This window comes from Equus asinus, chromosome 13 (genome assembly GCF_041296235.1).
Source record: "Equus asinus isolate D_3611 breed Donkey chromosome 13, EquAss-T2T_v2, whole genome shotgun sequence".
Lineage (NCBI taxonomy): Eukaryota > Metazoa > Chordata > Mammalia > Perissodactyla > Equidae > Equus > Equus asinus.
The window spans coordinates 44,887,719-44,904,659 of record NC_091802.1 but is presented as its reverse complement, the minus strand read 5'-3'; the positions used below and the strand labels follow the sequence as shown (position 1 = coordinate 44,904,659).

Below are 16,941 nucleotides of genomic sequence, written 5' to 3'. Positions count from 1 at the left end.
AATTGCTAAGTGTTTAGTTTGACACATTTGCCTTCAATTCACTAATTTCAAGAAGTTTTAAAGAGATTTTTCTTTTAAATGCAGATGATTTAACTTTAACAATCTGCGGTTCTCTCGGAATGGAACTTCTCTTTTGGCTACTTTCAGTCTATGGTAACAAGCGACAAAAGAGAAGGGTGGAATTCTTTGTCTTGTGCAGGGATTGCCCCCTCCTCCTTCCCCATTTCCTCTTCACAAAGGATATTCTAGTCTCCAGAATGGTTAAGAGTGTTTTCTTTCTGGAGGCAGAGTTTGGGTAACAGCCTCAAGTAGTGTTTGTATTAAAAACATGTGTGTTGTTTTTTAATGTGCTTGTATTTCTAACTTCCTTTTCTTCTTTCTCTTCTAGTCTGTTCTCTGGGGAGGCAGTAAGGGGCCGTGGAGCTGGCCTCGGCACCGGGAGAGGCTGGACTTCCTGTCTCTCTGTGCTGAATGGCTGCGATGGCGCCCGCTCTCACTGACGCAGCAGCTGAAGCACACCATATCCGGTTCAAACTGGCTCCCCCATCCTCCACTTTGTCCCCTGGCAGTGCCGAAAATAACGGCAACGCCAACATCCTTATTGCTGCCAACGGAACCAAAAGAAAAGCCATTGCTGCAGAGGATCCTAGTTTAGACTTCCGAAATAACCCTACCAAGGAAGACTTGGGAAAGCTGCAACCACTGGTGGCATCTTATCTCTGCTCCGATGTGACATCTGTTCCCTCAAAGGAGTCGTTGAAATTGCAAGGAGTCTTCAGCAAGCAGACAGTCCTTAAATCTCACCCTCTTTTATCTCAGTCCTATGAACTCCGAGCTGAGCTGTTGGGGAGACAGCCAGTTTTGGAATTTTCCTTAGAAAATCTTAGAACCATGAATACGAGTGGTCAGACAGCTCTGCCACAAGCACCTGTAAATGGATTGGCTAAGAAATTGACTAAAAGTTCAACACATTCTGATCATGACAATTCCACTCCTCTCCATGGGGGAAAACGAGCTCTCACTTCATCTTCTCTTCAGGGGGGTGAAGTGGTGGCGTCTGAATCTGGGGACTTGAAGGGGGGTATGACCAATTGCACTCTTCCACATAGAAGCCTTGACGTAGAACACACAACTATATTTAGCAATAATAGCACTGCAAACAAATCTTCTGTAAATTCCATGGAACAGCCAGCACTTCAAGGAAGCAGTAGGTTATCACCCGGCACAGACTCCAGTTCTAACTTGGGGGGTGTCAAGTTAGAGGGTAAAAAGTCTCCCTTGTCTTCCATTCTTTTCAGTGCTTTAGATTCTGACACAAGGATAACAGCTTTACTGCGGCGGCAGGCTGATATTGAGAGCCGTGCCCGCAGGTTACAGAAGCGTTTACAGGTTGTGCAAGCCAAGCAAGTGGAGAGGCATATACAGCATCAGCTGGGTGGATTTTTAGAGAAAACTTTGAGCAAGCTGCCAAACTTGGAATCCTTGAGGCCCCGGAGCCAGTTGATGCTAACTCGAAAGGCTGAAGCTGCATTGAGAAAAGCTGCCAGTGAGACCACCACTTCAGAGGGACTTAGCAACTTCCTGAAAAGCGATTCGATTTCAGAAGAATTGGAGAGGTTTACAGCCAGTGGTATAGCCAACTTGAGGTGCAGTGAACAAGCATTTGATTCAGATGTCACCGACAGTAGTTCAGGAGGAGAGTCTGATGTTGAAGAGGAAGAACTGACCAGGGCTGATCCTGAGCAGCGCCATGTGCCCCTGTGAGTAGAACCCACACATAATGTCATTCTTGAGAAATGTTGGAACAAGGGAAAAAGACTTGATGAATTCTTATCACGGGGAGAATGGGATTCTTTGTATACAGGTGCCTAAGTTACATTTGTCTTTTCCCTGATTTTAGATAGGTGGGTACATTTACCTGCTAGTAAAGAAATGAGAGCTGTTTCTGGTATAGTGTTGTGTTGCTGTAGGCTAATAGCTGCTAATTTCCTTTTGAAATCTTATTAAGAAAAAATTAGACAACATCTTATTTGTAAAACTGTACCCATACTTCTTTCAGAGTGAATAATTGTTTTCTTTTGAAGCTGTACATAGGATATTTTTGTAAGTTTCTATGGCTTGACTTCAAATTTTGTTACTAGTAAATGGGGACAAAAGTTTAGTTGACCTAGTTAACGTCCCTGGAATTTATAGTTGGTTTTTTTTTTTTTGAGGAAGACTAGCCCTGAGCTAACATCTGCTGCCAATCCTCCTTTTTTGCTGAGGAAGACTGGCCCTGAGCTAACATCTGTGCCCATCTTCTTCTACTTTAGACATGGGACGCCTACCACAGCATGGCTTGCCAAGTGGTGCCATGTCTGCACCCAGGATCCGAACCCGTGAACCCCAGGCCGCCGAAGTGGAACGTGCGCACTTAACCACTGCGCCACCAGGCCGGCCCCTATAGTTGCTTTTAATTGAACTTTCAGCAGAGAATGTACCCAGTCTTCAATTTTAACACTTGAGATTTCCTTACATTTTAAGGACTAATAATCAGAAAATGCTTCAGAGTATTTTATAGGTTGCCTTCAAGCACAATCCACTTTCACAACTTGATTGTCTTCCTAAAAGAGCCCATCTTTATCAGATTTAGATTTTACTGTCTCTCAGTTAAATATATTGACACATTTGGGATAAATTCTTACTGGTTTTTTCCCCAAATCTGTTGGTTTGAGGAGAATTCTAAATGAGCCTTGCATGGCACTCCAAATGGCATGGTGGAGCCATAGGTGCTTTCCTCCAGTTTGTCTCTCCTAATCCTGCAAAGCAGTACAGCATATCTCCTTAAGATAAATCAGTCTACGTTTATCTACTTGTAAGTGTTAGGAGAGAGAGAATTATGAGAAGTTGGAGAAGAGGGTCAGGAGAGTTGACTAGTAGATCCTCTTTCGTTTCCTCTTTAGGGGTAGGGATGTTGGAAAGGTTGGATTACTGGTAAAGTCTGAAATAGGTGGATATGTTTGAATAATTGGTTTTTCCTTGTCTACAGTAAAAAGTGGCTAAGATTTTTACTGAAGACGTTGAGACAGCTATGCTTTTAAACTTAAGTAAATTTCCTTTTTTTTTTTTTGGTTTTGTTTATGTTATCCACGTGGATAACACTCTATCTGAAACATAAATTTTGGTTTGTGTTTCTATTTTGAGAGAAAAAGTCTGGATAATTTTGCTGAATTTCTTCCTTGTAGACCTAGTTCCATTACCATTTGTTAGTTTACTGTGTACTCAAGAGTCCCACTTCTGTATTCAGATCTAAAGCAAATATATTTCAGAGGCTTGCTACTGCTGTAACATAGTTACCTTTAGTTAAATGGATTAATAGCTTAAATCAGCCTGCCGATATTTGTGGCATTATGCCCACTGACTTTGCTGCATAAACCACTGCTTCAAAAAAAATCTTGGTTGGGGCCGGTCTGGTGGTGTGGTGGTTAAGTTTGTGCTCTGCTTCGGCAGCGTGGGGTTCACTGGTTCGGATCCTGGCCTTGGACCTACGTAACCTCTCATCAAACCATGCTGTGGGTGCATACCACATAGAAGAACTAGAGAAGTCCTTACAACTATGATATACAGCTATGTACTGGGACTTTTGGGAGAAAAAAAATGTTGGGGTTGGGGTGAGATTGGCAACAGATGTTAGCTCAGGGCCAATCTTCCTCACCAAAAAGCATACCTTAAAAAAACCAAGCAAATTACATCTCATTTGGGAAAAAAAAAATCTCGGTTAACGTTGAATATTTTGTGTTTAGGAGTAATTTCACATGACAAATAACTGTAATTGAAGCATTTTATTTTGTGTACCTTGTCTATTTGAGAAAAAGAACATCTAGAATCTGTAAGTTTCTTGTTTTCAGGGTACATTGTATTGAAAACATTTCTAAGTTTTGGTAATGTTGTGGGTAACTGTTGCAATTCAGTGAAATCAGAATATCTAAGAGAACTGTTCTTATTCTGTGGGATAATTAGTGATTCGCAAAGACCTCTTAGTCCATTCACTCATTACTTAGTTGTGGGCATTCTTCTCACATAACAGTTTGTTGATCGCAAGGGTGTGAAGTATTAAGGACAGGTAAGGGATCATTTTAGGAAACTTTCTGGGATCAGTTGAGTCCTCTTACAATTAAGTCAGCTAAATAATGCTTTAAGAAGTTGAATTTCCATGCATCAGATCATATTAAAGTAAGGAAAATTTTGGCACTAACAGTACTGTCAAGTAAAAATATACTTTTTGCTCCTTAGGATATAACTGAATTTAATTAAGTTAAAACCACCAATAAGGCATAAATACTTCTTGTTGAGCAAGGTCACCAGATTGACTCCTAAGACTGATATCTTAGCCAGGTATTTGTTGACTGACTATTTTAAAGGTTTTCAACAGTTGGCCAGACAGTGATATTGGAGGCATTGCTTTGATTAAAAAAGAAACAAAAGGGGAAGTTGTTCTTTGGAGGCTGTGAAGCCCTTTCTTTGTAATTTAATAGTCCCTCCCAGATCTCATAATCACATTTATAATTCTTCAGTCCTAGAATAAGAAGTTAGTTAAGTCTTCAGGAGCTTGACCCAGCTGATGAATTTTAACTTTCTTCTTCCTTCGAGTAGCCTAATATTTCACTCCTTTGCTGAAGTACTTCTGCCAGAGATAAACTTGCTAGATTTAGTCTAGGCAGCCTTGGTGAAAATATTAGGTAGAGGAGAGTTGAAATGAATTGTTTTTAAATGATGTTGCTTAAATTACAAGTGAATGGTTCTGTGAAAATTACAAGCTTTCATCAAGAATTCCTTTGTTTTTCTTTTTTCTAGCAGTAGCAGAGTGATTGATTTTTATGTTGTTGAATTTTTGGCAAATTCTGCGTTTATCGTTGTATTATACTTTATAGTTAGTAAATTCTATATTGCTAGATGAGGCATATTAAAGAAGTGTTCTGTTTTTCTTAATTTTTTAATTGATTTTATGTTTAGTTTAAAACTGTTACATCTTTTCATTTTAAACTCTTTTTGGAAGATCTTCCTCAAATGTCTTATATATCTTCCTGTCTTGGTACGCGTATCTGCTTCTTTGGAAATTCTGCATCATACTGGGTTTGACCTGTATTAAGTGTTTAGTAACATCACTTGACAAAGCAGGAATTTAAACCTCTCCTTGATCAAGGGACTAGCAAGAAGGCTGTATGTTTCAATACATACCTTACTGTTTAATTCTTAATTGTAGAAGTAGAAATAAAAGCATTTAGTTATCAGCTCATATGTATGTAATATACAACTGTTGAGTGTGTGCTTGTGTGTGTACTTCTGTGCACACACTCTTTTTCTCACTTTAGTTTTTCTTTGTGTTCCTTCTCTTTTTCCCTCTAAGAGTTTTGTTATGCTATTTTGTTAATGGATTCCTGGACCCATATCTCATTTTGCTAAATTTGGTTTTCATTTTCTTGGCCCTTGTGGCTTATAATCTTCTATAGTAAGTACTTGCTGTTAAGAAAATAATTTTTTCCATTTATTCTGTTAAATGTTAATGTTAGATCAGCAACCTTCTGGGTACCTGGACATTATGTACGCCTGTCTTCTCTTTCTTTCTGAACTGTTACTATAGGCTTATCTTGAGGGTCAGTATAAAAGTAATCCCATAAAACATTTCATTGTGACCACTGAGCATACTATATGTTCTTTTATACACTTTAAATATTCTTTGTATTACAGAATGTCTTCTTTATAAGGACCTCAGGGAGAAAGATATGTAACCAAGAATAATTGTATTTTTTCCTAAGCTTTTAGTCTGTTTTTATTACTTGGATGCTATATATTTGTATTGTTCACTTGGTTTCTATTTTCCTGTTGACTTTTGGAAGTTTAGATCGAAGCTTGTAGGGCTTATTGTTACCTTTTTGTAGGCCTCATTCTTGGCTTCATTTTGTTATCCCTGTTCTTGTTTTATTTTCATGTTTTTATTTTTGGTTTAATTTATGCTAACCTATGTTTTATTTATCTGATAGCCTTCTGGAGTCTGTTTCAGATCAAGGTTGGGTTAAAATAAACCAGATGTTCAGTTCTGAAGAAGTTATTTGAATTTTGGGTTGTCTTGATTGCAGTGACTTCCCTTTCCTTCTGGGGAATTTTACCCTCTTGGAGTTGTTAATGAAGACTTTAGGGTGTAATGAATTAATTACTAGTCTGTTTGTAGATTTTGATTTTTAGGTAGTCTGGAATGCTTTGTGTTGTAGCTCCTACTTGAGTTTATTAAATATACACAGATGATGTTGCCAAAGGTGGCAGTCAACTAGATTTGTCCTTATTTTCCTATTCCTTATCCTCTTACAGGTTGATGGAGTGCAAGGAATGTTAGAGGTCTCTCTCTTAAAGCGACCTAAGATCTAACCCTTCTCTGCTATAAACTAGCTGTAGGGCTAATTATGTAACCACTTTTCTAATAAAAATGAGGGAATTGAACTAGATGATCTCTAGGGCTCAAACTACTTTGAATTGTGACTACTCTATCGATTGGCACCTGAGCTAACGTCTGTTGCCAGTCTTTTTTTTCCTCCTCTTCTCCCCAAAGTGCCCCAGTGCATTGTTGTATATTCTAGTTGTAGGTCCTTCTGGTTGTGCTATGTGGGATGCCGCCTCAGCATGGCTTGATGAGCGGTGCCAGGTCCACACCCAGGATCTGAAATGGTGAAACCCTGGGCTGCCAAAGCAGAGTGCGCAAACTTAACTACTTGGCCATGGGGCTGGCCCCTACTCTATCTTTAAATAACATCTATGGAGCTGTTCTCAGCACCATTGTTTTGCATTTGGGGAAGCTGAGGCAAAAAGTCCTTATAAATCACTGGTGTAATTTGAAACGAAACAGTTTTTTTGTGACTTAGAGCTTTGATTCTTTTAGTGCCTTAGGTTTTTATTTTTCTTTCTCATACTCTTTTAAAGTGATTATTGTATTTCTTAGTGTATGGGATACACATATGGGAATAGTTCCCATTGTGTTCTTATAGAAGTTACTTCGGAGCTGAGTAGACTTTTATTTGCTGAACACTTTGATTTAATGCCCCTTATTTATCTGCTAGCCTGCATATAACATCAAGTGGCAGAAATAGGAACTTCTGTATTTTCTCCCTCTTCCCTCCCCTTTTCTTTTTTCTGAGAAGATACGTAAGTAATGAGAATTATTCTTGGTGCTTCTTATGTGATTCTGAAGGAGGGAAGTGAAGCAAGAGGAATTTGGGAGTTACCCATTTGCAGATCTAGTTGCTGCAAATGTTTTCTGTTGTCTTGTGACTGGTGTTTTCATTCTTTGAAGTTGAGTGAAAGTACTCTTTTATGATAATGTTAAAGTGATCATACAGTAAGTACTCATTGAATGAGCAAGTGTGTAAGACACAGTAAATGCTACAGGTGAATTAATTGATTCTCTATTCTCAAGAAGTTTATAGTTTTTATATGGAGTGGAGACATGGTAAGACAAAGGTGAATACTTAGAAGAGTGCCTGGTCCATAGTAATAGAAGGTAAATACTTGTGATACAAATGAAATAGGAAGAGATCACAGATAGTTGATGGAATTGGAAAGAAGCCATATTAGAAATGAACCTTGAAGGGTGGCTAGGATTTTGACAAAGTTTTCTCTCGGTTTTGGCCTATTGAGGTATGTCAGTATAGGTCAAAGGCACAGCATATACAGAGAGGACAGAGGCTAAAAGGGATGGGGCTTTGGTGGGTAAAGTGGGGATATTTTAGAGACCTAATTTATAGGTAAGGGTGATGAATGTAGTGTAAAAAGGGAAGGGGAAAATTCCAGAGATGATGCAGAAGTAGATTTAATGGGACTCAGTAGCAGTGAATGTATGGGGGTGGTGAAAGAGGGATCATCATAGATGATTGAAGTTTCGAGTTTGGGTGACTATAAGAATTCAGTTTACAAAATAACTCTAATAGCTCATGAAGGTCTGGGTTTTCTGCCAGTATCTTCAAAATGAAGGTTTCTGTATTCCTTTTAAGTCCCAGCAAGTGGTAAGAATCAGGAAATGGGCTTCCAAGCAATCCTGTATAAACAGACGGAAGGAGTTGACCTATACAGAGAGGCCTCAAAGTCTTACATTGGTGACTTTGATTAATTCATTTATCAGATGTATTGAGTGCCCACTATGTGTGGAAGTGCTAGATCCCAGGGATATATAGTGGTAAGAGAGACATAATCCCTGCCCTGCCCTCATGGGTAATATAGGTTAGAAACAGAGATTAATTATTTAAGCAAGTAATCACATAGTTAATGATGTATTTACAGTGGTTGTGGGTGCCACAAAAGTGAAGTTCAGAGTGCTTTGAGGGTGCATATGAGGAACATCTCATTAAGATGGGTGGGGATGTTATAGCGAGTATCCTGAAGAAGTAACATGGAAGCTGAGACCTGAATGATGAAAAGCAGTTGATGGTGAAGAAGGGGAGGATGTTACAGACGGAGGAAACACCATGTGGTAAGGCCTTGGGAATGGGAGGTGCTTGATCGTTTCTAGAACAGAGCAAAGTGTAAGGAGAGTGTTGAGAAGGGAGGCCAGAGAGGTAGCCAGAGGCTAGATCATAACAGGTGACCTTGTAGGGCATCTCAGGTTTAAAATTATTGTGAAGCCATTGACAGGGTCTGGATATTATTGAGGGTTTTAAAAATTTTTTATTTATGTTTTTTGTGAGGAAGATTGGCCCTGAGGTAACACCTGTTGCCAATCTTCTTTTTGCTTGAGGAAGATTGTCGCTGAGCTAATCTATGCCAATCTTCCTCTATTTTATGTGGGATGCCGCCACAGCATGGCTTGAAGAGCAGTGCTGGGTCTGCACCTGGGATCCGAACCTGTGAACTCTGGGCTGCCAAAGCGCAGTGTGCAAACTTAGCCACTACACCACCGGCTGGCCCCCATTGGTTTTTTTTTTTAAGATCCCTCTTACTGTGTGAAGAGTGGAGTGGATGTGGACTTGGGAGACTGGTTAGGCTGTTGTAGTAAGCAAGATAAGAGAGAACGGTGGACTCAGCCTTTGACAGGGAAGAATGAGAGAATTGAATATTGGAAGTGCGGTGATTAGAACTTGTGACTGGGATGTGGTGAGTGGACGTTGAGAGACAGGGAAGAAGTATTATGGGTGATTCACAGATTTTGGCAGAATTGGATGGATATGTTGAGATGGAGAAGGAGCAGGTGGGGGAGGTTATTGAATGCACTGGGCATTCACTAATTTTCCTTTAACATTTTTGGCTGTTGGTTATACCCAGAGGTTTCAGTGTTATTTGCAGAGCACCCTATTAGATTCCATCAGCATGATAAAATAAATTGTTTTACTAGAAAAGGAAAAGCTTGGGACCACATTTATTTCAAATAAATAGTACTTTAGTTTCTCTAACCTCTTCCTAAAGGAAGACCAGAATGGACTAGATTATTTTGTGAGTGAGGCAGAAATTCATGCCTAACGTCATGTCCTTTCATGTCTTCCAGTTCATTGTCTTTTTCTTATTTCCCACTGTGTATCTCGGAAAACTGTGCTCATGTATTCATTGTAAAGAGAGCATTGAGTTTCTGTAAATTTGAACCGGTATAAGGGGATCAGTATATAATATAATGAGTAAATCTTACTAATTTTGATTCCCATTAAGTAAGGCTTTGTGGCAACTTTAACCTATCTGTTTGATTTTATGTTTGTATAATTATGAAGAAAAGTTTTTGCACCAAAGTGGTAAACAAAATTGCTTTGAAATCAATCTCAATTGATTAAAGTATCTGGAGAGTCTATTCCTCAAACAGAATATACTGAAAAGTTGTTAAATTGTACATTTGTGGGTTGCTCTGGCAACCTATTTAGTAGCATTGTAGCGGCTATATAGATATATTCAGAACTCAGATAAGAGGACTTGTGGAGAAAATTATTTTGGGAGGAAAGTGGAGATTGAGGAATGGTAACTAGGAAGAGGGGTTATATTCTATTTTAAATCGTTTTCTTATAAGTTGTTTTAGTTTTGCTTATAAGAATAAGGGGCATGAGCCAGGGAGTTGAATGATAATTGTATATGTATAGTGGCCATTTTCTTGCTCGCTCTTTATTCCCTGTTTCCTATTTGTTCTTCTAGTACTTGAGGGATGCATCCTGGGAAGATAGAAACTGAGGGAGACAGAGCTGAGGACCGTTGGGATTAAATTAACCTGAAACCTGGGAGATCACAGAGCTGCAGGACGATTTTGACCGAACTGGTTTGGTTGAGCTAGGAAACAACATTTTTAACCAACTTTGCCTAATCAGACAACAGAGTTGAGACATGTTGATAGGGAAAAAATAATAGCCTACATTTGTTGAATGTTTTGAGGTTGGTAGTGCTTTACATGCATTAATTTATTTAATCCTCACAGTACAGTGAGGCAAATATTATCTTGGTTTTGCAGAGTTGGCCTCAGGAATGAAAAGTTTAAGTAACTTGCTTAATGTCACACAGCTAATAAGAAATCTGGGCTGTTTACCCACAGCCTGGGTATAAACACTAGCTAGCTCAGTGGAAACAGTGTCAAATTGACTTGGTTGATGAAAAAAGATCTATGAAACATTATGTAAAATATGGCATTTAACTTTATATGAAAGAGACATTATAGTAATACAAAGTAGTTGAGGAAAAGTATAATGGTCTGTAACTTAAACAAATTATACCTTTAGCCTGCAAAACCCTGTTACTCATTTCTTTTGTGAAATAGAAGTCGGATGGGTTGAGGACCATTTCAATAGGGCAGACATAGCATCTAGGAAATGTGACGGGACTGATTTTTAGAAAGGAGAAGGAAACAAGGGAATTAATGTGTGTTGATCACACCTTCTATATATATTAGGTGGTTTACATTTAGTATCCTTATTCTTTAAAATATTCATGTGATGAAGGTGATAGCCTCATTTTGTAGTTGAGACCCAAGACTGTAGATACATTAAATAATTTGCTTGAGGTCATGGTGAATATAAAAGCTAGTTCTTTCTACTATTTTTCTCCTGAACTGATTGGGAGGGAGCAGAAGGAAGATTCTATTTCAAGAAATGGAGCAACCTGAAGGCCCATAGCTCTTTAACACCTCTCTGACGGCACAGTACACTGATGGGCGTAGCATTGACCGTGAGGGATGATGTTAAATAGTTTTCTTTTACTGTAATAAATAATCCAGAGAAGTGACCTGTTTCATATTCCCCCGCCCCATCAAATGGGTAAAATAAACATTTCTGACATTCTAAAGGGGTGATTTATATTTTAATTTATGTGGAAAAATCCTCTTATTTCCCCAGTTGGTGGAAAAAGAAATCTTTTATGATATGAAAGTATTTTATGTTCTTTCTCCTTTAGCTTTCCGTTGTGCTTACAGCTGATATATGAATTGTAACTGTGTACTTAGAATTTATTAAAGTATTTTCCCCCAAGAAACCTCTTCTGGTAAATCTGGTTACTATAAGAACTGGAAAGGCATGCAATAGAAACTGAATATCCTGATTTGTTTCCCACCCGCTTACATGAATTTGTGTCATTTCAGTGCCTGAATATGGAATTTGTGGTTAACATTTGATATCTTATTTTTATTGATTTGATAATCACCAGAAAATCTGAAGGATTGAACTGGGGGTTATTATTTTTCTTAGCGTTTGTGGGATTAGTACTAAAGAGGGAGCAGTGTAGTAGAAAGAGTTCTGGAGTACTATTGAGAATTGTTACTTTTAGTTTTTTCTTTTAGTCTTCCTAGGCTTAAATTCCTCCCTTATAAAATCTGGATTGTACCTTTTTGAAAGATGATGTCTCTTGTTTTGTAATGAGGAGACCCAGGCTGGGATGGCAAAGGCTTTTCTCGCTGTTAGGCCTACTGTCTGTTTTGCTGAGGGATGCTGAGTGGCCAGGTGACCCCCCATGTAGCTCCCACTGCCTGCATTTCCATAGGGGACCCTCAGCCTGGGTCCTATCGGGGAATCAGCGGCAGAGCTGCGGCAGTCTGCTCACTTGTTCTCTCATGAGGCACCCTGGTGCCTGCATGTGCCTGTAGTAACTGTTTTATTTTTGATTGTGTTCCACTTACGGCAATGAAGAAAGTGAGGTTACAAACTATGAATCCTGAGGATTTTGAGTAGTGAGAGAGTAAAGACAAAGGCTTTTACCAGATGGATATCCTGAGTATTTCGCTTAAAAAAGCTGTTGTTGGAGTGTTATGCTTTGGAAGTAAATATCTCTGATGGAAAACAGTCATCTCTCTCTCTCCCTTTTTCCCAAAATAAGCAAAATAATTTAAAAAACTTTTCATCGTCGTTTTTTTAAAAATATTACCGATTGTAAAGTTCATTTATATTGAACAAAGAAGGGACTGGTTGCCTTCTGATGCTCCAAATATCCAAGGCAGAATTTCAGTTACTACTTTTTAGATGCATAAAGGTAATTAGTTGAATCCTTCATTGATTCATTTAGTTGCCTTTCATAGAATTTTACTCCGAGAACGAAAAGATCTGGGATTTTCCTAAAACAAATTTTCCTTCAGATCTTGAGGATTTTCAGCTCAGTTGCTGCAACCACTGTTTCTCTAGATTTCCAACTGGGTGAAAATGTTTTCCTTTTTCAACTGGCACTCCCCCAGCAGATTTTTCCAGCAAGTATTCTTTGGGCACACCCTATGCATAGTGAATTTTACAAGATCTTTGTTCACAAGGCTGGAAGACAGGCCGAACTTCTCTTTGTAAGACGAAAACAGTCAGGCATGCGTGAGACTGACTTTGCTTCTACCCAGCTGTATTTGAAATTGTTCGCTTACGCAGAAACGTTCAAGCATTCACAGGAGTAGTTTGACTTGGAAGTTTAAGTGGAAAGACTAATTTTGTATTTGCAGGAAGTTTTCTTGGTGCAGTGGTTGTCCTCCTGATTGAGATTTCTCATAATTTATTCTAAATGATAACTTGGTAATAAGTAGGTCTCAGAGCCCAAGAGTTGGGAGGTGAGTGACTTTGATCTTTTATTAAGTGTGGGAAGTTATTGTTTTCATTAATGTCCAAAGCAGTATTAGATTATTTACACTTCCATGGTTTACTCTAAATAGTGTGATGGTACTACTAGATGAGATGATTTTCCTTAATTTCATCCATCAATTTTTAGATTGGCTGACAAACTTATGGAGGGGTAAGGCACAGTATTGCTTTGAATGTTTCCTGGCCGACCAGCCTTCAAAGAGTTACAGCTTATACTCCTTTAGTAGATGGTCTTTCAGCAGTGTTCAGAGGAGTTACCATAGTTGATAGTCTGAGTAGAAGCGAAGGTGTATCATCACTAAGGATAGTCAAAAGTGTCTCTATGGAAATTCCAGAAAAGGAGATCCAGAATTCTCTGAGCAAAGAGTAATAAATAGAAACATTTTCAAGGTAACTTAATTATTTGGGGGCTAGCCTTTCAGGAACATCTATCATCAAGATTAACCTGGCCCCCAGAAGGGAAGAAAACACTTCTCTGATAGTAAAATAAGGAATCATGAAAACATTTAAGAATTGAGAACTTGGTTCCTACCTTCAAGAAATAATTTATGTTACTGATTTCCCCCCCCCCCCCCACCCACCCACCTTCAAGTAGAAAAGGAAGCATTAGAATTAGGCAGTGTACGCTCAGTACTAGATACATGGTACAGGCATTAAATGCTGAAATTTAGGAAGAAAGAGTGTTTACTATGGGCTAAAGTGATCAGAAGACCTGAGAAAAGATGGAGGTTTAATTTGGATCAAGGATGACGCTTAGGTTTCTAAGAGGAAATAGGGTGTGTCAGGTCCAAGGATGTTGTGTTCATTAACACAGGGAAGAGAGCTATCTGCCAGAGAGAAAAAGTTCAAGAAAGTGGAAGGTGAGGTTGGAAGGGTAAGTTGGGATTACATTGTTTTCGAATGCCAGACTAGTACGTTTGGATTTTATCCTAAGAAGAGTGGAGATTCACTAACATGGAATGGCATGATTAAAGTGCTCATAAAAGAGTCTTTGATAGTGATGTGGCTGGATGGATTGGAGGTGTAGGATGGTTTGGAGCAGGGCACGACTTAAAAGCAAGTAGCCTAATAAAAGTCTTTTGAACCAGGGCAGTGGACGTGGAAGAGAAAGTAAGGTCCAGATGCAAGATTGATGAAATAGAGAATTTTAGAGCTCACTTTGGAGATAAGCACAAATTCGTCGTTTACAGATGAGACACCTAGGGACAGAGTGGTCAAGTGACTGTGCTAAAGTTGATTAGGATGAGAGTCAAGGTTGTACTAGAGCTCTTGACTCCAAATCTAACGTATTTCATTGATTAAACGCTTTAGGAAACTTGGTGATGTGATTGGATTTTGGTCCTAGAAAGTTGGCAGAATATTGATAGAACTAGGAGAAGCAAGAAGAGATGTCATTGTTTGGGGAGAGGGAAGGAAATGAAATGAAATTATTTGGAGTGAAAGGCTTTTGTTGAAGATTTTCTCTAAGAGGAATGACTGTTTAGTTTTTGTTTAGCTCTTAAAATTTTTTGTGTTTGGTTTGAGGTAAGATTTTAACTTTATCCTCCACCCCACCATGGATAACCCGTTGTCCCCAAGCAATTTATTGAATAGATCGTCCTTTTACTATGATTAGGATTGGCACTTTTATTGTAAACTGAATCCATATACACATCTGTTAGTGTTGTCTTCTCTTTAATTGATCCAATGTCAATTCCTGCATCAAAAATCACAGTTTGAATTATTAAAGCTTTAAATGATATAATGTATTCAACATACTATCTATAATATATACTATTATAATATACGCTACTATATATAGATATATATCTATAATATATACTACTACTTATAATATATACTATACTATTACATATATTATATAATATATACTACTTTAATAAATATAATAAATATAAATATATATAATAAAGCCATAGCTTTAAATATCTAATAGAGTAACCGCACTCTCCTTTTTCTTAAAATTATATATATATTTTTGTGAGGGTACTTTGGTTGCTCATTATCTTCTGTTTGAGTTTATCGGCTTCCTTTAAATCACATTGGAGTTTCAACTGGGATTGTTTTGTGACTGTACATTAATTTGGAGATACGACATCTTGACAACTTTAGGTCTTCTAAAATTGTCATATTTTTCTCTGAGGTCATTTGTGTCTAGAGTAAAATTTATACTTTTCTTTCTATAGGTCTTGTACATCTTCTTTTATGTTTATTTCTGTGTATTTTACAGATTCTAATGCTATTAAGAATGATAGCATTTTTTGTTGGTGTGTGGGAAAACTGTCGCTTTTTATATGTTGACTTTTTGTTTGGCGCCTTACTGACTTTTCCTACTCTTAGCAATTCTTTCAGGTATTTCTGTTTGATTTTACTAGGTGGATAGTCACCTAGTGACAGATGGGGACATTTTTGTTTTCTCCTTTTCAGTTGTTAGACTTTGTATTTGTTTTTCTTGTCTGGTTGCACACATTGGAACCCTCTAGTACATGGTTGCATAGTACCAAAGGTAGAGGACTCTCTTACCTGCGTCCTGACTTTCACTGGAGAAGTTATGTTTTGTCATTGAGTGTGATTTGTGCGATGGGTTTGCAATAATTCTCCTTTGTTAGGTCAAGCAAAGTTCTTTTAATTTCTAACTCAATTAAAATTTTTATTTCAACTGAATATTGAAATATTATCAATGCTTTTGCAGTATCTGTGGAGGTAGTAGGTTTTTTTTCCTTTAGAGCCTTTAAATGATTTCCTGATGTTGATTGACCTTGAATTCATTCAACAAATATTTATTGAGTGCTTATTATTTGCCAGCAACTCTTCAAGGCACTGGAGATAGTGCAGTGAACAAAATAGGCAAAAATCTCTGCTGTCTCTGGAGTTTACATTCCAGTGGGGAGTTCTTAGGCTAGACACCATCAGATATTGACTATCTGGATGATCTGGATTATTATTTTAGCTTATGTCAGATGGGATTTATTAAGTGTTTTTTGGGCCGAGAGCAGCGCTCCACCCCCCCTCACCCCCCCACCCCCCCATGTATAACTCGGAACAGCTTATAGTTTACTCCTTTACTGGCTCTGCTTATGGTAGGCTCCGACTGATTTGGTGAATCTTCCTATCTTTTTCTGTGCTTAGGAATAGTTAAGAAGGATTATCTGTTTGCTGACGTTTTGATAGAACTTGACAGTTAAAATGTCTTGAGCTAGTTGCCGTTTTAGTTTTATGAGGGGATCTTTGCTTATATTTTAAACTTCTTCTGTGGTTTATTAGCCTCTTTCCTTCATGACCAAGTTTTGGCAATACATTTTCCTAGAAAATGACTCATTTTGTCTAGATTTTCAAATTTACTGGCATGAAATTCTGCCTAGTAATCTCTTAAAATCTTCCCATAGGTCTATTATTTGTATTGCTGCAACTCTATTGTTGTATCTGCTCTTTCATTTCTAGTGGTTTTTCCCCCTTGGATACAAAGTTTTCTGCTTTATCAGTTAGTGATTTGCAAAAAATAACTTTTAATTATATTGATTGAATTTGCCTTTTTGTTTACAGTTTAAGTTATACGTTTAGGTCATTTATTCAATCTGTCTTATTTTCTTAAATAAGCGTTTATTTAATAGCTATAGCATTTTCTCTGAGTTAGTTCTTTGGCCAAATTCTAAGAGTTTGGTGTGTCATATCTTTATTGTTCATTTCTAAATAAGAGCAATTTTGGTTTGTCTTCAGCATAATTATTTAGAAAGATGTGTTAAATTTTCCAGTCTAATTTGTCTTTTTTTGGCCAGCCTTTAAAAAAATTGTTGCTTTCTAGTCCTGTAGCATTGTGTTCAAAGAATGTGGCCTGTATCCTTTCTGATTTTTGGAATTTAAGCTCTATCTTCATGACCTATTACATGGTCAGTTGTTAAACCTTTTATGGGTA

The 16,941-nt window shown here is 37.9% G+C and overlaps 1 protein-coding gene across 3 annotated transcripts in view; it reads left to right on the top strand.

Moving 5' to 3' along the window:
- KANSL1 (KAT8 regulatory NSL complex subunit 1) overlaps positions 1–16,941 on the top strand; it is a 173,592-nt gene that overhangs the window by 41,899 nt on the left and 114,752 nt on the right. For all 3 annotated transcript variants that reach the window (XM_044745090.2, XM_014849432.3, XM_014849430.3), the window contains one exon: positions 389–1,760. In XM_044745090.2, the coding sequence (XP_044601025.2) occupies positions 472–1,760 (1,289 nt within the window). In that variant the 5' untranslated portion in view covers positions 389–471. The remainder of the gene's footprint in view (positions 1–388; positions 1,761–16,941) is intronic.